This window comes from Carcharodon carcharias, chromosome 5, assembly GCF_017639515.1.
Source record: "Carcharodon carcharias isolate sCarCar2 chromosome 5, sCarCar2.pri, whole genome shotgun sequence".
NCBI classification, from domain to species: domain Eukaryota; kingdom Metazoa; phylum Chordata; class Chondrichthyes; order Lamniformes; family Lamnidae; genus Carcharodon; species Carcharodon carcharias.
In genome coordinates this window covers 70,919,251-70,942,938 of record NC_054471.1, presented here as the reverse complement: position 1 = coordinate 70,942,938, position 23,688 = coordinate 70,919,251, and the positions used below count along the sequence as shown (strand labels likewise).

The 23,688-nt window shown below is 44.1% G+C and overlaps 1 protein-coding gene across 6 annotated transcripts in view; it reads left to right on the top strand.

Moving 5' to 3' along the window:
* Positions 1-23,688, top strand: part of ahi1 (Abelson helper integration site 1) — a 284,978-nt gene that overhangs the window by 226,630 nt on the left and 34,660 nt on the right. For 4 of the 6 annotated variants that reach the window (XR_005943129.1, XM_041188744.1, XM_041188742.1 and 1 more), the window contains one exon: positions 1,340-1,398. Coding sequence is in view for 5 of the 6 variants with exons in the window: in XM_041188744.1 (XP_041044678.1) it covers positions 1,340-1,398 (59 nt within the window). In the remaining variant the exon portion in view is untranslated. Of the gene's footprint in view, positions 1-1,339; positions 1,399-12,453; positions 12,505-23,688 lie in introns of those variants that run through there. The other 2 variants (XM_041188746.1, XM_041188745.1) reach the window with 2 other exon arrangements.

The window sequence follows — 23,688 nt, the reverse complement described above, 5'->3', positions numbered from 1 at the left end:
AGGATATGGTCACCAGCTTCTGATCCCAAGGCTACTCAAAAGCGAGGTCCCACCAAAGTGTGTGTCTCTGCACTGGTGGAGGGTGTGGATGGGCGCTGTGATGTGACTTCAAGAAGGGTACCATCAGATTCCTCTTCAGAGGTTTCTTTGGGGCTTGATTGGAGGCCCTGGGTCATGGATTCTGTCAGCTGTTTGCCAGACATGCCTGCGATAGCAAGGAGAGATAATTACTGCATGGCAGTGGCCTATGAAACAGGGCACATCACTCACAGCATGGTTGCCTGATGGACGTTGCACTGCTGGATCTTTATTCGGTAGAGCACCGCCGACCTCACCGTCAGCACAGGAATGGACCAGCCCCTCACCGGCCAGCTGGATGGTTTTGTTTACAAAGTCCATAAGGACCTTGCTTTTAGGCATTCTTCCACCTGTACGTTACACCATCCCCTCCACACCCACACTTGTGTGCCAGCTTGTCCTGCATAAATAGAAATGGAGATAGTGTAAGCAGGACGCTTGTGAGGCCAGATAAGTGTGCCTGCCATGTGTAGGTGGTGAGTGGTCCCACGGACGGGATGAGGACAATGAAGGTGTGTGTGAGAAAGTGAATGATGATGTCGCTTGAAATGTCGCTTGAACTGGCAGTGGCGAGGGCCCTGTGGATGTGTGATGAGTTTGTGAGTGTGCAAGTTGAGACTGATTAGAAGAGTGACTTACCCTGGTGGCAATGGTTGGCTGCCCTCTTTTGCATGACTTTGGCACTGGCTACTGCTGCCACTGCCTCCTGAGGCAGATTAGTGAGGTTTCCGCCCATCCTGTGGCCAGAGCAGGGGTAGAGGACATCACGGCATGCCTCCACTGTGTCCAAAAGGTCCTCAAGGAACGCATCATTGAACCTGGGGGCTGCAGTCTTTTTGCCTTTCAGGACCATGTCTTTGCCGCAGATGTGGGCTGAAAGTACTGAGAGGTGTGCGCATGATTCTGGTAGGTACTCCTGTCATGTTCTCAAATGCGTAGTGAGAAAAATGCCTCGTGCTAAAATTCTGATCAGCGTTGTTACTTTAGAAACCACTTCAGGTGTTGCTACAGCACTGAACTAGTGTTATGGAAAAGTAGCTTACCCTCTGGTATGTTCATCTCTTGCTGCTCTGACCCAAAGTGCAGCATCACTGGATTCAAGATTATGTTTCAAGTGTTTTTCTACCAAAAGGATTATTTGAATTTAGAATATGATTTATCAAAAGCCTGCTTAATGGAGGGAAAAATGATGAAACACAGAACTTTACGCTTTTTACCTAAAGGCATGACTGATTTTAATGTGTTATCTTCCCTTTATTAGGTGGATTCAGTCCTGTGGGACATCGTTTTAGCAGACCTCCATCAGTCAAGCTAGAGAAGGTATGAACTCTAATTCTATTAGTTTCCAAATTTGCCACTGACTAATCTCATAATTTCATCTCATAGAATAATGGAATGGCTACAGCTCAGAAGGAGACCATTTGTTTTGTTTTGTCCATGCCCATTTTCTGCAAGAGCAACTCAGTTAGTCCACCTCCCTGGCCCTTTTCCTGTAGCCCAGTGAATTTTTTTCTCTTGAGGTGCTTATCCAATTCTCTATGAAAGCCATAATGGAATCTGCCTCCACCACATTTTCAAACAGTGTATTCCAGATCCTAACCACTCGCTGCATTTAAAAAAAAGTTTTTTTCCTCATGTTGCTTCTGATTCTTTTGTTAGTCACCTTGCATCGATGCCCTCTGGTTCTCGACCATTTCACCAATGAGTACAATTTCTCCCTATCTGTTCTGTCCAGACCCCATCATGATTTTGAATTCCTCTGTTAAATTTCCCCTCAACCTTTTCCTTTAAGGAGAACAACCCAACTTCTCCAATCTATCCATATAACTGAAGCCTTTCATCCCTGAACCGTTCTTGTAAATCTTTTCTGCACCCTCTCTAAATCCTGCCCATCATTCCTAAAGTGTGGTGCAGAGGGTCCAGAGGAGAATTACCAAAATGCTTCCAGTGATGAAGGATTTTAACTAAAAGGCTAGGTTGGAGAAGCTGGGGTTGTTCTCCTTGGGAGCTAAGGAGATTGCAGGGAGATTTGGTAGAAGTGTACAAGATTATGATAGCTTTAGATGAGGATGACAAAGAGAAGCTGTTCCTTTTAGTTGATGGTACAAGGACTAAAGGACACAGATTTAAGGTTTTGGACAAGAGATGCAAGGGGATATGAGGAAGATAAATTTTACGCAGCATATGGAAATGACCTGGAACTTGCTGCTTATGAGGTTGGTGGTAGTGGAGAAAATCAATAATTTTGGTAGGAAATTGGATTGACACTTGAGGGAAATAAAATTGCAGGGCTGCAGAGATAGAGCAGGAGAATGGAACTGATTGAGTTGCTCTTCAGAGAGCTGGCATGAACTTGATCTGCCAAATGGCTGCCTCCTGTGCCATTATAGCTCCATAACTTTATCTGTAACCTAAAGCCAGCACTTAATGAGAAAGGAAACCTAACTAGTGGATAAAATTATACCAAGGTAGATAATCTATTCAGCCACATCTCTGGGCTAGAAAATAAAATGGAGATAAACATTGGACAGTGATAGCTTGAAGTATAAGTATTTAATTGTATAATAAGCACACTAACCAAACAGGCATAAATCAAAACTATAATCGAATGCATCTACCTTTTTGTGTATAATAAGGACCAATGAAATGTATGACCAGTTATTCCATTTTTTATGGAGTTGCTTGACCAAGAAATGTTGGTTAGGACACTGGAGGAAGAATTCCCAGCTTTTCATTGAATATTTTAGCATCCATCTCAACAAGCAAATTGGGCTTCAGTGTAACACCTCTAATAATGCAGTATTTTGTCTCATCTGTACTGACGCTCAAGTCCTGGAGTGGAGCTTGAACTTAGGATCCTAAGGTATAGGAGCAGGAGTAGGCCATTCAGCCCTTTAAGCCTGCTGTGCCATTAAATAAGATCATGGCTGATCTGCTTGTGGCCTTAACTCTACTTTCTGCAGTGACCACCCCCCCGCCCCCATTCTATAACCTTTGACTCCCTTGTAGATCAAAAATGCGTCTAATACGTCTAACACAGCCTTAAAAATGTTCAATGGCCCAGCCTCTACTGCTGCCTCTGGAAAAGAATTCCGACCTTCTAAGAGAAGAAATTCCTCCTCATCTCTGCCTCAAATGTCCCTTATTGTTAACCTGTGCCCCTTAGTTCTAGATTCCTCAACAAGAAGAAACATCATCTCAGCATCTACCCTGTCAAGCCCCCTCAGATTCTTATAGCTTTCAATAAGATCACCACTCATTCTTCTAAACTCCAATGAGTATAGGCCCAACCTGCTCAATTTTTCCTCATAAGCCAACCCCTTTATCCCAAGGATAAACCTAGTGACTCTCCTCTGAACTGCTTCCAATACAAGTATACCCCTTCTTAGTAAAGAGATCAAAACTGTACACAGCACTGAAGGTGGGTCATACCAAAGACCTGTACAGTTGTAGCAAGACCCTCCCTACTTATATATTTCATCCCCTTTACAATAAAGGCAAAAATTCCATTTGACTTTTTGGGATTCATGTACAAGGACAGCCAGGTGCTTCTGTACCACAGCATTCTGCGGTGTCTCTCCATTTAAATAATATTTTGCTTTTCTACTTCTGCCAAAGTGAAAAACTTCACAATTTCTCACATTATCCTCCATCTGCCACATTTTTGTCCACTCACTTAACTTATCTCTCTATCCCTTTGCAGACTTTCTGGGAGGCATCCTTCCCTTGGCAGAATAAGCGCAGTGGGAAAGGTGGGTGGGAAAAATGGCATTTTCTCCACTGGCAGCAATAGTGGGTTTTTGCGTTCAATTATCCGCATCAAACCTTGTTAAATATTCATCAATAGGAAACACACCGTAGCACCGCGGGCAGCCTGTGAGCCACCCCTCTCGTCATAACATCATCGGGTTATTATGTCGGTTGCCATATTTAAACCACACCCACATATACATCTTTCAATGCCTGAAGCCCAGGACTGCTGCAAGACAGAGATGGCCCACAAAGAAGCATGCAGCCCCAAAGTTTACTTATGTCTCATTGGAACACCTGCTTGGCACAGGCCTGCCAAGACCTTCTGCACCCCCGTCATGGCCCAAGGAGGTCCACAAAGGTAACGAACCTGGCTTGGGAGGAGTTGTCTGTGGCAGCGTAAGCCAACTCCACCCAGAGGAGATCAGTCATACAGTGCAGAAAAGGCATGAATAATCTCATCCACACAGCCAGGGTAAGTGACTCTCAGCTCTCAGAGAATGTATAAGCCCCTTATACATTTGCAGGATCAAATTCCACAGGAATCTTACACACTGCCATCATAAGGGATGTCACCACTCGCTCTCCCGCACACACCTTGACATCGCCATCTTGCCTCACATCCTAGCAGCTCACACACTTATCCTGAACACAGCTCCATTTCAGCATACACGTAGCCATCCTTTACTGTCTTGGCTTGCCTCATGCTTGCACTTCCTTCATCTCTCTTTATGCAGGTCAAGCTCATCCATAATAAAAGGGAGAGGCTCTGGTCCGGTGGAAGCATGGGAGAGATCAGGGCCCTCACTTAGTACGAGGAGAGTGATCTTCACCTGACCGGAGAGGACCAGGACCATCCCTGTGGTGACAGAGATTGGGGCATACGCCCAAGTGAGGACCCTGCACCAGCTCATCCTTCAGACTGTGAGTGCAATGTGATATTTTGTATTTTGATGCCACGCACTAATTATCTCTGGTCTCTTTCGTAGGCACCTCCACCAAGCGCCCTAGGGAGACCGAGAGCCAGCTCTTCATCTCCAGCCTCTTGAAACCTCGGATGAGGATCCTGATAACGCAACAAATGAAGACCCGTTACAGCATTCACCACACCCTCCACCAGCACAGAGACACACACCTGTGGGACCTAGATCTAGAGCAGGTTTGGGGGCACAATCTGGTGAGCACAACACAAATTCTGGTCCACAACAGGTGGATGCAGGAACATCCAAGGTCACAGACACTTGGAGGACTGCTGGAGGCCAAGATTCTGCTGAGTCCAAGCTAGATGATGAGCCTCTGGATAGATGTTGTAAGATAGATGTTGTAGCTGCAGTGAAAGACAATGGAATATCAAGCAGGGTTGTCAGATGCATTCCACAGATTGCAATGTATGCTGGAGGAGTCCTTCCGCACTCACCCTGAGGTTATAGCGCTGGCATGCCAGGGCACGGAGGTCAACACTGATAGGATGGCGGCCGCCATGGAGACCTTCGTCCAGGACCTAAGCCCTGCACTACACCAGGAGTTGCATTCCATTGCTGTAGGCATCGCTGGAATCTATCAGTGGCTACCCGAGAGGCGGCGGGACACTTCAACCTCACTGTAGGTCCCCCTCCTCAGAGAATCAGCCATGAGCCCTCGGGGGACCAGCAATGGGACCTGCTGGGGCTGTCCATCCAGGTGACTCGAGTGTCCAGCCGATCCCAATCCCCCTCTGCCTGTGACCCCATCACTTCCAGCTCCACAGACCGAGAAGGGTGCACCTGCCCCACAGCAGGAAACCCAAAGCCAGCTGGGACCCTCCGAGTCTCAGCCCTCCAGAGACAAAGCCATCACAGACAACAGGGCCTCATGTATATACTTTCCACCTATGTAAATACAATTGCACCCATTAAATATATCCTCTTGTGTATGCCTCCTTTGCTGAGTTGTGTTGTGGTCTGTCAGGGATCACACCATGTTCCCTCCCCCATTTATCGCTGATCTCCCATCATGCGCCTCTGGTCCACGTGTGAAGCCATCTAATCATAGTGTGTGCCCCTTCTCAGCTCTTCTCCAACATCAGTGACGTGTCACCCTCAACATAAGAAGTACTTGTGCGAGACATCTTGTTGACTACTGTTGTGGATACAAATGATATTCTTGGCTACATAAGATGAGGCTCATGTAGTTCCCCTGACTCGTCTGCATTGTGGAAAGGTGAAGGTGTAGTGTACAAGGAGAAATATAGATGCTCATGGAGAACAGTAACCTCTTCTTTATTTCCATGTACTCCCTGAGGGTCTGCAGTCTAAAAGGTCATACTTCAAGGTTGTGTACACTCCTGTCTGCCTTGAATGATGTAGGCAACACTAAATGCAGCTTCCATTTTCTTCACTTTCTCCTCTCTGTTGGATCATTGAAATAAAAACATGAGTTAGCAGCAGTCTGCAAAAATTCTTTTTCTATCGCAGATTAGCGAGTGACTATGCCTTTAAGGACTTGCTTCAGTGTAGGCACCTATAAGTCAATGCAATCATCGCCATGGCTATGGATGGTCTCACTGTCACAATATCCTTCCCTCCACCCCCCAAAACCACCACTCCTCTTGCCCCTTCGCAGCAGACATACTGCCATGAGATGGAATTGGCCTGTGTTTATTCCAGTTCACACATTGCTCATTCAGTGGACTGAATGACTACATCCTTTGCAGTTCATATGAGGGCAGATGAGATTAATAATTGGAACTAATCAGAATTAATCTTGCATGAATGCACTTTTACATTGATGGCTCATTATTTCCTCTGTTGCAACATGCTCCTAACATGTCTCAGCTGTGCATTCCTCCTCATTTCAGATTGCAGATTTCAGATAGGTCCTCTTTAATCGGCTCCTCAGTGCTGTGAAGCACTCCCCCCAGAAGCCCTAGGAGCCCTCCCCAGCAGCGTTGATTTTAAGTTTCATTTTCCACTGCTCCATTGCTTCAGGTTCCAAGATGGTGGTCATGTGGCTGCCTAGAATCAGGTGGTATGCTCCATTCTGCAAAACATTGTAGACTAGAAAGGATTACAGGTGAAGAAGGATGAAGGTACCCAATAAACATCTTCGGACAAGGAGAACATTGAAGAGGAGAAGGAATAGGAAGATGGAGCACAGGTGGCAGAGTAGCCGTGTACATTGCTGCCAGGGATACCCTCATAGCTAGGTCATTCAGTTAATTCTTCCAAATGGAACAAATCACCAAAGCCACAGCAAGTCTCAACAACACTACACCGCCCCCCCCCCCTCCCCCACAAGCAACATGCATGTGAGCATAGCCACACACACGCAAAAGAAACAACTAGGCATACACTCTCTCAACAACAGCCGGCAATTATATAGCACCTTTGACCTAGTAAAATGTCCGAAGGTACTTCACCGAGCCACATAAGGAGATATTAGGTTAGATGTCCAAATAGTTTGATCAAAGAGGTAGCTTTTAAGGCACAATGTAAAGAAGAAAGGTGAGGTAGAGACAGAAGGTTTTAGGGAGGGAATTCTAGAGCTTCGGCCTTGGCAGCTGAATCATGGTCACCAGTGGTTGAGCGATTAATATTGGAGATGAGGCTGCAGAAGGATTTGGACAGGTTAGGAGAATGGGCAAAGAAGTAGCAGATGGAATACAATGTGGAGAAGTGTGAGGTTTTGCACTTTAGTAGGAAGAATAGAGGCATAGACTATTTTCTAAATGGGGAGAGAATTCAGAAGTCTGGAGTGCAATGGGACTTGGGAGTCCTAGTCCAGGATTCTCTTAAGGTTAGCTTGCAGGTTGAGTCTGTAGTTAGGAAGGCAAATGCAATGTTGGCATTTATTTCGAGAGGACTAGAATATAAAGGCAGGGATGTGCTGCTGAGGCTTTATAAGGCTCTGGTCAGACCACATTTAGAATATTGTGAGCAATTTTGGGCCCTGTATCTCAGCAAGGATATGCTGGCCCTGGTGGGGGTCCAGAGGAGGTTCACGAGACTGATCCCAGGAATGAAAGGCTTAACATATGAGGAACATTTGAGAACTCTGGGTCTATACTCAATGGAGTAGAAGGATGAGGGGGAGGATCTGATTGAAACTTACAGAATAATGAAAGGCCTGGATAGAGTGGATGTGGGGAAGAGGTTTCCATTAGTAGGAGAGACTAGGACCCGAGGGCACAGCCTCAGAGTAAAGGGAAGACCTTTTAGAACAGAGTTGAGGAGAAACTTCTTTAGCAGAGAGCAGTGAATCTATGGAATTCATTGCCACAGAAGGCTGTGGAGGCCAGGTCATTGAATGTATTTAAGACCGAGATAGATAGATTCTTGATTGTTAAGAGGATCAAAGGTTATGGGGAGAAGGCGGGAGAACGGGGTTGAGAAAATTATCAGCCATGATTGAATGGCGGAGCAGACTCGATGGGCCGAATGGCCTAATTTCTTCTCCTATGTCTTATGGTCTTATGTATGAGAGGCCAAAATTGGCGAAGCACAGAGATCCAGGAGAGATGTAGAGATGAAGGAGATTACAGAGACAGGAAGGGATGAGGCAACTGCACACCACCCCTCCACCCCATTGCTCAACTGGGAACCAATGTATGTCAGCAAGCAGAGGGGTGATAGGTGAATGTGAGTTGTTGCTAATGGACAACAGAGTTTTCAATGAGCTTGAGTTTATGGAGCTTGGAGGATGGAAGTTTGGCCAGGAGTGTGTTGGAATTGTCAAGTTGCACAATAGGTTCCATCATGTGTCAACATTCACCGTGGAACAAGTGAAAGGGGAATTTGACACTCGGGACACACTAATGGATGCAATGTGAAATGGTGCTACATAGTAAGTTTTATACACTATTAAATAAGACAAAAGGAAATTTAACATCTTGTCAAATCCTTGTGCATACCCTCAGTGAATGACAATTACTTTAAGTTATGCTTCCTATCACCTGGATTAGTTCGTCCCGTGTAGTTTCAGCAGAGGTAGATGCAGGCTGCTCAAGTTCCAGCCCTGCTTACTGAAATGCTTTTAGCCTACAGCCTCAGGATTTTGCAACCTGTGAAACCCCTGCTAAAGAGTGCTTCAACAGCTGCTTGCACCTGTACATGGGCAAACTCTGCCATCGGAAGACAGATAGCACATAGGTTGCTGTGTGGGGGGGCGCACGGGTAACAGGTGAGAAGTGGGAGTGCTTCAAGTAGAGTTTTCACTTTCATGTTCCCTTTCACCATCACCCATGTCCTTTACCAGTGCCACAGCACTCCTGCCACTCTGCTGCAGACCAGCATGTTGAGGATCAGTGGTGTGTTTTAAGCTCATGGTTAAGATGTCTGTCATTCCATTTAAGGCAGCAGACATGCTGGTGTTCAAAGTCTGCATGCTTGTAGTCAACACCAGCCTGGACTTGTTTGAAAGCCATGCTTGAAGCTCCAGGGAGGCAGCCACACTTTCCATGGCAGACATTCACGCAAACCTGCACCATCAAAGCATTAGTGTTCATGCTGGATTACTCCATCCTCTCCACTATTGTGTAGAGTGTGCGTGACACATCTGTCGGCATCTTTAAACACTGTTGATGTACTTCTGTCATTCTCCTTCTCAACGATGACCCCTGGGGTTCATTCTCTCTGTCCAGGTGAGCAAAGCTGGAGGATTGGTCCATGCTCCCCGCCGCCCCCCACCCCCAACCAACCAAGTGGATTCTCCATAGCTGTCACCAGTGTCTCCTCAAGCTCATTTATGAATTGTGAAGCACCAGGTGAAATCATAACTAACTCTCTAACTGGATCTACCAAGCTGCAAGCATTTGCATTGGTGCATGCTGAAATGCCCTGTGACAGTGCACCCTCAGCAGGAATGAGATCCTCCAAGGAATCATCCTCATATGGAATCACACAATCTTTATAGTGCAGAAGGAGGCCATTCGGCACATTGAGTCTGCACCGGCTCGCTGAAAGAGAATTTTACCTAATCCCACTCCCCTGCCTTATCCCCATAACCTTGCACATTCATTCTTTTCAGATAGCAATCCAATTCCCTTTTGAATACCTTGATCAAACCTGCCTCCGCCAACCTTTCGGGAAGTTTATTCCAGACCCCAACCAGCCTCTGGGTGAAAACAATTTTCCTCACATCACTTCTACTCTTTCTGTCCAATATTTTGAATCTGTGCCCTCTAGTCCTTGATGTACTCTTGAGTGGGAACAGTTTCTCACTATTTACCCTGTCCATACCCCTCAGGATCTTGAATACCTCTATCAAGCCTCTTCTCAGCCTTCTTTTCTCCAAGGAAAACAGACCCAACCTCTCCAATCTATCCTCATAGCTACAGTTGTTATTCCCTAGAATCATTCTTGTGAATCTCCTCTGTACTCTCTCCAATGCCTTCACATCCTTCCTAAAGTATGGCGCCCAGAACTGGACACAATACTCAATTGAAGCTCTAGAAGAGAAAAGAAAGTGATATGAATTAGTGGAAACAAACGGCTGATCTTGGCACTCACCATAATCAGTCTACTCATAATTCAGTAACTGTCAAAGTAAAGTCAGCATGTGTGTCAGAGATATTAATCCTGTTACCAGGCATCTGCAAGTTCTCAGTCTCTCCATCTTCAGTTGAGAGGAACACAAGATGTGCCACTTATCACTGTGGCCACCACCTATGCATCTGTAAGCTGCACAATTTGTGGGGTTTCAGCTCCATTCTCTTCCTTGTGTTTCATGCTCCCTTCTCCTACAAGAGTAAATAAACAGACCTATGGGTCATTGATGAACATGTATTCACCTGATTAATGCAGCCAATCTAATGTGGATGATTGTGAATTAGATGGATCACATTGCATAAAGTTTGGGATGTGTGGCAGTGATGGATACATGAGGTGGTGAAGAAGTGCATAGAAAGAGAAGAATAGGTGCTGCTGAAACTGAAATGGGTGTGAGGAGTGGCGCTTGATCAAAGAATGAAAAGGGTGGGGTTACACCACAGTTTGTCGATGAACCAACAAATGTATTCACTTTCTCTGACAAAATTGTCATTAAACCACTTCCTGCACAGCATTCAAGACCTAAGTGCAATGCTTTTGCTCCTGTCCTCCTCAACCACCTCAAAGCATACTTTTTTGGTGATGGTGCAGATTTCTTTCACCCATTGCTCAGAAAACGTATGTTCTTCCCAGTCCGGACTGCACTCGGGCAACATTAAATCTGGATGCTGCCATTGCTATCTGTCCACCTTAGACCTCATTGCTCCTCCAAATTCAATTTCTGCATTGTCCCTTTAAATTATGGACTTCGGGTTACATCGTGCAGGTGTGCATCACGCGTTGCCTAACTCGGAGCCACGAAATGCAGAAGAAAAAATTCTTGTCTCAACCTGACTTATGGGCTCTGCACACTCCCCAGATCAGAACCTAGCTTTACATAGTTTTCTACTACATGATCACTCTTATTGAAACCCCTTCTTTCTGTCTTCATTTCCCTGACCGTTCCAAAGAATGGAATATTGAGATCCCAATCATGTCCAACTTCTCTCTAATGGCAGCTGCATCATACCCTTGGATGGATAAATTGATAGTGAAAATAAAAATAGTGCAAATAAATGAGTGATATAATACCTGTTAGAGAGATGCAGTTGCAAGGTGTCCAGGGATGGGACCTGAATATTCAAGGGTATTTGACATATCAGAAGGAAAGGAAAATAAGGTATGGTAGCTCTGTTAATATAGGATGAAATCAATATAGAAGATCAAGATATAGAACCAGTTTGAATGAAGATAAATGGCAAAGGAAAAATGTCACTTGTGGGAGTAGTTTATAGGCCCCCAAGCAATAGCTACACAGGACAGAATATACATCAAAAAATAATGGGGGTTTTCAAGAAAGTTGCTGCAATATTCGTGGGTATCTTAAATCTTCACATTGATTGGGAAAATCAAATTGGCAAAGGTAGCTTGGAGGATGAGTTCATAGAGTATATTTGGGACAGCTTCTTAGAACTATACATTCTGGAACCTACAGGAACCAGGCTGTTTTGGACCTGGTAATGTATGATGAGACAGGATTAATTAACGACCTCCATAGTAAAGGATTCTCTGGGCAAGAGTGATCATAATATAATAGAATTTCGCATTCAGATTGAGAGTGAAGAATGTGGGTCCAAGACTAGTGTCTTAAGCTTAAAATAAAAGCAATTATAAAGATATAAACACAGAATTGGCTGAAGTAGACTGGGTAAATAGGCTTAATTAGGTTGAGAAATGGTGATACATTTAAAGAGACATTTCATAACTCTCAACAAAGATATATTCCATTGAGGAAGAAAGACACTTCCGGAGGATCTGTGGCTAACTAAGAAAGTTAAGAGTGGTATCAAGTTGAAAGAAAAGGCGTACAATGGTAGATTGGGAAAGTTTTGGGATCCAGCCAAAGGATGACTTAAAAAAAAATAAGGATAGAGTAATTGGAATATGGAGAAAGCTAGCAAGAAATATAAAAACCGACAGTAAAAGCTTCTACAAGTATATAAAAAGAAAAAAAGTAGCTAAGTGAGCATTGGTTCCTTGGAGGGTGAGACTGGGGATTTGATAATGGGAAATGAGGAAATGACAGAGGCTTTGAGCAAGTATTTTGTTTCCGTCTTTACAGTAGAAAATACAACAAACATCCCAAGAATAGTGGAAAATCGAGACAAAGCCGATAGAGGAACTTAAAACAATTACCATCACCAGAGAAAAAGTAATGGGAATTCTAATGGACTTAAGGCTGCCAAGTTCCCTGGACATGATGGCCTGGGAAATGGCTGCACTGATCGTGGATGCGCTGGTTGTAATCTTCTGAAATTCCCTAGAAGTACAATTCCGTACAAGTCCCAGCAGGTTGGAAAATTGCAAATGTAACACCTCTGTTCAAGAAAGGAAGGAGGCAGAAAGCAGGAAACTATAGTCCAGTTAGCCTATTGGGAAAATGCTAGAATCCATTATTTGAGAGGTAGTAGTAGGACATCTGGGAAATCACAATACAATCAGGCAAAGTCAACATGGTTTTGTGAAAAGGAAGTTGTGTTTAACAAATTTATTAGAATTCTTTGAGGATGTAACAAGCAGGGTGGATAAAGGGGAATCCGTAGATGTAGTGTACATAGATTTCTAAAAGGTATTCAGTAAGTTACCACATAAAAGGTTACTACAAAAGATAGGTGGAGGATTGGCTAACTAACAGGAAACAGAGACATGATAAATGAGCAATTTTCAGGATGACAAACAGTAACTAGTGGGGTGCCATAGGGATCAGTGCTGAGGCCTCAACACTATTTACAATAAATATTAATGACTTGGATGAAGCGACCGACTGTACTGTAGCCAAATTTGCTGCCAATACGAAGATAGGTGGGAAAGCAAGGAGGCGGATACAGAGTCTGCAAATGGACATGTGAGGCTGTTCATTTTGGTGGGAGAATAGAAAAGTAGAATATTATTTAAATGGAGAGAGACTGCAGAATGCTGTGGTACAGAGGCACCTGGCTGTCCTTGTACATGAATCACAAAATGTCAGCATGCAGATCTAGCAAGTAATTAGGAAAGTAAATGGAATGTTGGCCTTTATTGCAAAGGGTTTGGTGTATAAAAGTGGGGAAGTCTTGCTGTGACAGTACAGGGCATTGGTGAGACCACACCTTCAGTGCTGTGTACACTTTTGGTTGGTCACCTTACTTAAGGAGGAATGTACTTGCATTTCTGGGGTTAAGGGTTGTTTTCTGAGGAAAGGTTGAGCAGATTGGACCTATACTCATTGGAGTTTTGAAGAAAGAGAGATGGTCTTATTGGAACATATAAGATTCTGAGGGGACTTCACAGACTAAATGCTGAGAGGATGTTTGCCCTCATTGAGGAATCTAGAACTAGGAGGCAGTTTAAAAAAGGGGATCTCCCATTGAGGATGGAGATAAGGAATTTCTTCTCTAAAGGTTGTTAGTATTTGGAATTGCCTTCCCCAGTAAGTAGTGGAGGCTGGATCATCAAATGTATTCAAGGCTGAATTAGATAGGTTTTTGATTGTCGAGGGTAATGGGGACAGGCAGGAAAATGGACTTTAGGCCACAATCAGATCAGCCCCCTGAAGGGCCAAAAGGTCTATATCTTATGCTCTTGGAGATGAATTTGTGCGTCTTAGGTCACTTGTTTTGCTTTTATTCTGCATGCATCTGTGTACATAACTCTGAACCCTACACATACGTCCTGCTGATTTTTTTCTCACACTTAGACTTACAGTGTGGATTCTCCCCTCCCGCGAGGATTTCCAACCCTGCCGGAATGACCGGGAGACTCCCAGAATCGGCCCCAATCTCTTGGCGGCTATTAAAAGCAGTCTGGGAGATTTTAAAATGATAGGATTCCCCATTAGCCAGTCAACTCCCGTCCCGGCACTCTCAAAATCCATTTCACTGATTGGCTTTTCACAGGCAGGCCAGGCAGCACTTGCGCGCAGGTGCAGCTTACGTGATGACATAGCACATTACATTGCAGCCGCGCATGCATACTGACCTCATGGATGTCAGTGCTTGCTGCCCTGTCTGTTTTTTCCCCCACCAGCACTGAGATGAGCGCAGTGTGAGCTGGCAGGGGAATCGGCACTTTTGCAGGAAGCAAGCGTGGGGCGCAAAGCAATGGTCCCGGAGACGGAGTGTGCGAGTCTGTTATTGGGGGTCCAGGCCAAGCCAGCAGCAGCCAGAGAGCAGAACCCGAGGCAGCTGTTTGTCAGTGCCCAGTGTTTAGTCCAGGGCTTTGGGCTTTGGACTTTGCCCCTCCTGAATGGGCTCACCAGCCCTCGCATCACCCCGCCGGGATTCTGTGACGCCACTTCCAACGACGTCTCCCAGTATACATCCAGTTGGAGTTGGCAAACCTACCTCCCGCCCCCTAGCTAAAGAAGCTTTACAACAGCTAAGTGAACGGTTGCAGCAGGATCTGCAACCAGTCACTGTAACCCCTGCAGCACTTCCAAAAAGAACATAAGAAATAGGAGCAAAAATAAGCCATAGGGCCCACCGTGCCTGCTGCACCATTCAGTAAGATCATGGCTGAACCCATCAAGTCCACTTTCTCACCCTATCCCAGTTTACTTGATTCCATCAGTGTCTAAAAATTTATTACTCTCAATCATAAATATATTAACAGAGGATCCTCAGTCCTCTAGGATGGAGAATTCCAAAGATTCACAACCCTCAAAGTAATTTCTCATCTCAATCCTAAATGATTGACCCCTTATCCTGAGACTGTGAAATCTAGGTCTAGACTCCAGCCAGAGGAAACAACCTCTGAGCATCTATCTTGTCAGAGTCCTCTGAAAACTTTATACATTTCAATTAGATCACGTCTCATTCTTTTAAACTCCAGAGAATAAAGGTCCAAGCTACTCAGTCTCAGAGACCAGTCTTCTCACTCGAGGAATCAGTGTATTGAATCTTTATTGTATCCCTTTTAAGGCAAGTATATTCCTTCGACAGCACCTTCCACCTCAAAGGACAAGGGCATGAGAAAACCACAACCTGCAAGTTCCGCTCCAAGCCACGCACCATCCTGACTTGGAACTATATCGCCATTCCTTCACTGTAGATGGATCAAAATTCTGGAACTCCCTCCCTAACAGCACTGTGGGTGTATTTACACCACATGGGCTGCAGTGGTTCAAGCACGTGGCTCATCACCACCTTCTCAAGGGAAATAGGATGGGCAATAAATGCTGGCCTTGCCAGTGTCGCCCACATCCTGTGAATGAATAAATAAAAAAATGGCAAGTATATCCTTCCTCAGGTAAGGAGTACTCTGGATATGATCTCACCAAAGCCTCATATAATAGCAGCAACACTTCCAACCATTTGTTAGAGAGCCTAACAAATCATTTGCCTTCCTAATTGCTTTCTGTAGCTTCATTTTAACTTTCTGTGAGTGGTGTGCAACCTCAAATTGCTCTGAATGTCAGCATTTACTAGTTCCTCACCTAATTAAAATTTTTTTTAATAATCTGCTTTTCCAGTCTTCCTATCAAAGTGGAAAATTTCACACTACCCCAAATTATATTTTATCTACCACCTCCTTGCCCAATTACATAACTGGTCTGTATCTCTTTGTGTCCTTGGGAAAGATTTTGCATTTTGGGTTGGAATACCCCAATAGTGGGGTCAAATGGGGGTCAGAACCCCCACACTGTGGGCAGAATATTAACGAGGTTGGGAGAGTGGTAGACAGATGACCCCTCCTGGAAGCAAAGTCAGCGTGGAGCTGACCCGTTCCATGCTAGCCTGCCCCGTAGCCATAATGCGCTGCAGGCAGGCTAAATAGGTGCAGTATGGGACTTCCACCCCTCACTGGGGAGGATGTTGTGCCCCCAGGAGCTGCCGGCCAAACTGAATGGCCAGCAGTTCCATCAGTCCCGGCAGCGCCAAAAGTGCATTAGTGAGCACTGCAGAACTGAAACCAGGAACAAGAAAGCCCTTAGATCCTGGAGCCAGGTAAATCCCAAGGTCTTGGTCAGGGAGCATTTGAGCAGTTTACTGGGTGGGGTGTGGTGTATTTTATGTGGAGGCTGATAGGAAGAAAGGAGGAGTATCTTAGGAGGCCTGCCCCCTGAAGCACAAAGGGCACCCTTGAAGATAGTAGCCTCCTTCCTTCCCATCCTTTGAAAGGGTTTTTTTTATAAAAAGTGGCATGCCCACTTCTGCTTGACTGCCCAAGCCAACCACATAATGGTGTGGGCAGCATATTATTGGGATCAATTAGCTCGTTAACACAGGCTGACTGGAAGATTACAGTTGACCTCTGACAATTGGCCTTTTATCTAACTATATTGTCTCCCCACTGCTTGCGCACAGGTAGCCCTTCCACCCCCAATCCTGCCTTTGGGAAAATGGCCTGGGAGCAGGATGTTGCCAGTAAACCAACACACTTGCCAGCAGTGCAAAATTATGCACCAGCCAGTTCCCTCCTGACCCCCATATTGAGGTGAAAATTCAGCACCTCTTAACAGTTTACTTTCCCACCCGGCTTTGTATCGTCAGCAAACTTGAATATATTACATTAGATCCCACATCTAAGTCATTGGTGTGGATTGTAAATAGTTGAGGCCCAGATACTGATCATTGTGGCACTCCATTAGTTACCCCTTACATCCCTAGATAACACATTTATTCCCCCTCTGTTATCTATCTATTAACCTCAATCTATATTAATGTGCAGGTTTTTCCGGTTGGCGAGCAGGGGCGGGGCCCGCTTGCCGATGCGTAAAATGATGTGGGGAAACGTTGGGCGTGCATCTCGACATCACCCTGCATCATTTAGATTTCCAGTATGGCAGGCCTGCTGAACTGTCAACGGCCTATTACGGCCATTAAAAAACTAATCTGATTGATGGACCTGCCCGTGCAACCTTAAGGTTAGCGGGCAGGCCTGGACCCTAGATGGGCCTCGGAAAAGCATGAAACTTCATCCACGGGCAGGATGAGGTTTCATGAGGGTTTTTTAAATTTTAACAAATGTTTCAATAAAGGTTATGGACATGTCCCAACTCATGTGACAGTGTCACATGTGGGGACATGGCAGGGAAATGTTTTTATTACTTGAAATTGAACTTTTACATCAGAGCCGATCTCCCTGAGGCAGCACTCCAGGCTGAGGGAATACCCCCGCCTGCACAGGGAGTGCATAGCACTTCCTGGCGGATGTCACACTGGGCAGGCCACGTAAAATGGCGGATTATCAGATCAGCCATGATTTCATTGAATGGCCCCCCGACGGGCGGAAAATGTTGGCTGATTTTTTCACCGACTCCCATGAGCCCTAAGTTTCTGTAATAACATCTTGTGTGGCATTTTTTGAATGTCTCCTGAAAATCCAAATATACCATATCCATTGATTCCCCTTTATCTACCCTACAAGCTACACCCTCAAAATATGCAATTAGATTTATCAAATGCTATTTCTTATTCAGAAGACCATGCTGACTTTGCCTAATCATGTGAATTTCCAAATGCTCTATTGTCATGTCCTTAATAATAGATTCCAGCATTTTCCGAATTACTTACTTCAGACTAACTAGCCTATAGTTCCCTCTGTTCTCTCTCCCTCTTTCCTTGAATTGCGGGGTTACATTTGCTATCTTCCAATCCTTGGGGGTTAGCCTAGAATCTAGGAAATGTTGGAAGATCAAAACCAAGGCATCATTACCTCTCCAGCCACTTCTTTTAAAACCTTTGGATGTAGGTCAGTAGGTTGAGAGGAATTGTTGGATTTCAGTTCCATTAATTTCTCCAATACATTTTCTTCACTCATATTAATTACTTTATGTTCCTCACTCTGATCAGGCCCTTGGTTCCTCTCAATTTCCAGTATATTCTTTATGTCTTCTACTGTGAAGACAGGCACGAGATGTTTGTTTAACATCCCTACCATTTCCTTATTCCTCTATTGCCCAATATAATTTCTCCCGCCTGTGCCTTAAGGGACTCACGTTTACTTTCACTAATCTCTTTGTTTTATCTATTCATAAAGGCTATAACAATCTTTTAAATTCCTTGCTAGTTTACCTTTACCCTCATTCTATTTTCTCTTCTTTTATCAATTTCTCGCCCCCCCCCCCCCGGCTGATTTTTAAAGCTCTCGCATTCTTCATGCTTACTACTCTTTTTGGCAATGTTACAAACTGCTTCTTTTAATCTAATACTGTCCTTAACTTTTCTTGAGCCATGGCTGTACCACTTTTCCAGTGAAGCTTACATTCCTTGATGGAATGTATTTCCATTGAGAATTCTGAATTAGCTCTTCATATATTTACTGTTGTATCTTTTAATATAACTTCCCAATCTACCCTAGCCAACTCACTCCCTTAATTGTCTTTGTTAAAAGACCCTGATTTCAAACCTAACTACATCAGTATCAAACAAAATATAAGGTAGAGTTCAACCTTATGAACTTCTTCCCTGGAAAAACCTTTATTATAAGATTACTAGTTAACTCTGCCTCATTATCCAATGCTAGATCTAGAGTAGCCTGTTCCCTAGTTGTTTCCTCAACATCTCAAATACATTCCAAGAACTGATCTGCTAAGCTGCTTTTACCAATTTTTGATTTGCCAAGTCTATATGAAGATTAATGTGCCCCATAATTAGTGCATTACCCTTTTTATATGCTCCTCCAATTTCCTGATAAATCTACTTTATCTTATGCTCATTATCAAGGCCATCCAACCTCCTTTTCCATTTAGCCTAGTATTTTTAAAAACACTTAGCCTCAAAATTCAGTTCCATAGCACCCGTATTTTCAGCATTGTGGGTGCTGTTTAGGGTGCAAAATGGCACTATGGGCCATACTGGATATCTTCTTTGTGAGGCTATTAACCTAGACATTAGGAAGATGCCCCAGAAGCATGAAGATCAGGCAGATCGTGATGTCAGTCAGTGCCTAATGCTGATTTCATAGCAGTAGTGCCATTCATTACCTAAACTCTCCAGCTAACTCCTCTTAAGCATGCACATCTGAGCATGAGTTCAGCGACAGAAGAATCCCCCCACCAGCACTGTTTAAAGGGATAACCAACTATTTTCAGGTTAGTTTCTGATTGATTTCTCCTGGCTCTTGCTCAGTTGGTAGAAATGCTGTGTGTTTCCTACTGCTGTTTAAAGTTGGTGAAATCAACAGGGAGTGACGTTGCTTATGGTGAAGGCCTTGGTTCTCTTTTCATGGGTACTGTAATTACCATCCCCCTTGGCCTGCAGCATGACAGGGAGATTGAAGAGAGACAACACTCAGGAGGACAAGCTGCTCACAGGAGCACCTGGAGTCTTAGGAACCAAACTCATCTTAACCTCAGCAGGGAACAATGCATATGACATCTGTTATATAAAGTCTGCAACTTCTTACAGGCAAACCTTTAGCCTCAGAGCAGGGCAAGGAGACTGCTGCCATTGGCTGTAAGATTATTTGTGTTGGGATCCTTCCAGACTAGTGTAGGCGAAATCTTTGACATCTCCCATTTTGCCATCCAATGAGGGGTCTTGACAAGTTGGTTGAAGGAATGTTTCTCCTTGAGGGGGAGTCTGGAACTGGGGACACAGTTTAAACTTTAGGGGTCTCCCATTTAGGACTGAGATGAGACTTTTTTCTCTCAGAAGGTGATTAGTCTGTGGAATTCTCTTCCCCAGAGACCAGTGGAGACTGTGTGATTGGGTATATTCAAAATCGACAAGGGAGTTAAGGTTATGGGGAACAGACATTAAAGTGGAGTTGAGGCCACAATCAGGTTAGCTATGATATTATCAAACGGTGGAGCAGTCGCGAAGGGTCAAATGGCCTACCTCTGTTCCTAGTTCTTGTAGAAGTGACTGATGGTCTGTATACCAGAAGAAGGGAACTACATTGCATTCTCTGTAGCCAGAGAGAAGCAGGCAGCATGTGCATATGGTTTCACCAGGATAGAGGGCTTGCCCATTGTGCAGAGCACCATTGACTACACATGTTGAAAAGCCAATATCCACTGTTCATGGATTTCAGTCTTATGCTACACTCCACTGCATTGTTATGTTCTATGTTCCCCATCTCAGGAGCCAGAGCAGTGGTGGGCAACCTGCAGGCTGCATGCACTCCTTCAGGGTTGTGTGTGTGGTCTGCGAGACATTTTGATTGTTGCCCATGTGCAGGGTTGCCAGATTCCACTGGTTTCCGTCCGGGTAATTTGTTTCCCACCTGTTTTACTAAAGTGATACGCACTTTAAATAGCAAGTGCACGTGAAGTGAGGTGCATGCTGATTGCACACAACACTGGCTGTGAGAGCCATGCGCTCCCTTTGCAACCAATCAAAGCGCTGCATGCAAGCAGACTTTTTCTGCTATGGGATACATCAAATGCAAGAAGTGCAACAGAGTAATGGATGGAAACCTCATTGCTGAATTGCAAAGTGTCTGCACATCCTGAGTCCTTATCTAAGAAAACCAGTGGAGGACATTTCCAACCAGAAGCCACACTGTATATGATGTAAGTAAGGTAAACATAAATATTTGTTTTTACTAGTTGAAGTTGATGACAGTTCTATTTATATATGACTGATTAAGCATTTTCTTTAACTCGTTATGAAATATTCAGTTTGTATTAAATGTACTTAATCTTATTCATGAGCTCATGGTTTATGCACATGACTGATTTCAACCTTGCAGCCCACTGAGATGAAGGAAGGCCACTCATGCAGTCCATTTACTAGCCTAGGTTGCCCATCACCGACCTAGCGCCTCTAAGGTGGATATCTCAGGATACAAAATTTGGGCTATTACATGAAGAACCAGTTTTGCTTTATTTTTTGTAACTGCAACATAATTTTAAGAATTTCTATATTAATCATTTGAAGTACATACTTGTATGGAAAATAATGACCACCAAGGATGTTTGTGGCTAATGTTGTATCATTAACTTTAGCCATGTCATTTGCTTACGATCTAACATGGTTAAAAACTCTTGACTGCCACCTCATTGATCACCGCTTAACACTAAAATTGTAGAACAGCAGTCTGTTCATTCTTCGGAGTGAGTCATATCACACACGCTAACTCAGGCACACACTCGCTCTCTCTCAGCTGAAACTGCTCAATTTAGTTTCAGTGATAGTACATACTGTGAGTAAGCACTTCCACTTCTGGGGAGATTCCTGGAATAATGCACCTATGGTGAAAATGTTTCTCAAAAAATAGCAGAGAGGGAAAGGAGATGCGTTAGAGAGAAAGGAAGTGATGTGGCAGGTGGGGTGAGAAGATGTGGAGAGAGAGAGGCAAGGGGAGGAAAAAAGCAGAGAGACAGCCAAGCAAACAGCATTCACAAGAAAGAAGAACTGAATAAGGGTGACCTAGCAAGAATAAAAAGCCAGGAGTGGAGCCGATCAAGAGTGGGCAAAACTAAATTCTTCTGGTCCTATCAACATTGATCACCGCTTAACACTAAAATTGTAGAACAGTCTGTTCATTCTTGGGAGTGTGTCATATCACAGGTGGTAGGAGATCTGAAAGTTATGTTCTTTTTGTAATACCTTCACTTGATGTTTTCAGACCTTGCTCCATTTGTAAGTAGTATGTGTCCCCACATGAATATCAACAGAAACTCCCTTAGACCTTCCATTTATACCCTTTCTACCCTCATATCAGTTAGTTATCCTAGCCCAGGAACATAGCACAGCAGCAGTCAATTCTCTCTTCCTGAAAAGTTCTTTGTCTGCTGTGAAGGTGCCAACAAATAACATGGTTCAATTTACCATTATCTTCTGCTACTGTTTGCTCTACACCACTGCAGCAGTTCTGACCCACATGATGTTTATATTAGAATTCAAAACGGTTTGTCTTGCACTTTTTCCTTTTGTTTAACAATGGTGTTCCCTGGGTAGAGCTGTCATCTCTGCAGGCAACAAAGCTTCCATCTGGTTCATCAGCAGATTTCAGTTTGTTTTGTGAACATGCATCTTAACACACTGAGGGGGAAGGAGTGTGGAAGGGGCAGTCTTCTTTATAAACACCTCATATTTTGTATATTGATAAAAGCTTAACATTACTCGCCACCTTCACCTACTATGCAAATAGAAGCGAGCATTTAACTCAGTGGTAGCATTTGAGTCTGAGTAAGAAAGTGCAGGTTTCAAGCCCCACTCTCAGGAAGCAAAGACTGGAGAGATATTCTGGGACACTCCTGTCTATTGCGTGTGAGTGCCAACCTCCTATTGTGTGGGTTGGGGAATCCATAAAACCCCACTGCCATATATGACCAACCACCTTATTGGCTGATATAAAGGCCATGGAAGGAACATTCATGTTACAGTAAGAAGGGAAAAAGCAAAACTCAAGACAGCTAACTATAAAACCTGGCATTAACTTGCCACAGACATAGCCCCCTTGTGATTATAAAGCCTCTTCTACTTTTTCCAAGGCTTTCTCTGCCTTTGGATATTCCATTTACTTTTTTTTAACTTCATTTATAACATTCCTTTTAATATCCTCTGGCGTCTCACTCCATTTTCTATTGCAGTTCTCTTGATCAACCCCAGAACATTACTGCAGGTATTTCATTAGCCACTGCCAAACATCAAAAGTGCTGGCCTGTTCTCATGAAGGGTCATCGACCTGAAGCATTAACTCTGTTTCTCTCCACAGATACTGCCTAACCTGCTGAGTATTCTCAGCATTTTCTGATTTTAAATTAAAAGTGCTGGAGCAGTAAGCTTTGCTTGTTATTTGAATGTTTTCAGTTTCTGCACTGTGCCTGGCTGTGTCAAAATAGGGTTAAAAAGTGTGGAGTTTAGCTTAGTCATCTTTACAGGGAGACATATAATGTTTTCTTACTGGACGGTGACATTGAATTGTAGAGGAGTCTGCAGTTTTTCGTGCTCCAAGTCCCTAACAATGAGCTCAGTCACTAGAAAAGGAGCAGTAATACACAAAGATTTGCATTTAAACAGCACATTTCATGATCACAGGAGGACCCAAAGCAGTTTTCAATCAGTTAATATTTTTGTAGTGTAGTCACTATTGTAATGTAGGAAACACAGCGGCCATTTTGCATAGTAGGCTCTTACAATATGATAATGACAAGGTACTCTGTTTTGTATGATTTTGACTTGGGAAAAATATCGGTCAGAACACGGGATAATTCCACTGCCCTTCTTTGAAATAGCGGCATGGGATCATTTCAGTTCAACTGAGAGGTCAGTTTTTACAACAGTGGCTCCTTTCAGTGTTCCACAGGTGAATTGTGCAGGATCTCACAGGCCTACAGCCACAAGTGCATCTAAGAGGTCACGGGTGCCAACTTCGCGAAGACACCAAACTTTGTGCATTTCAGTTGGGATCAGGCAAGCCAGGA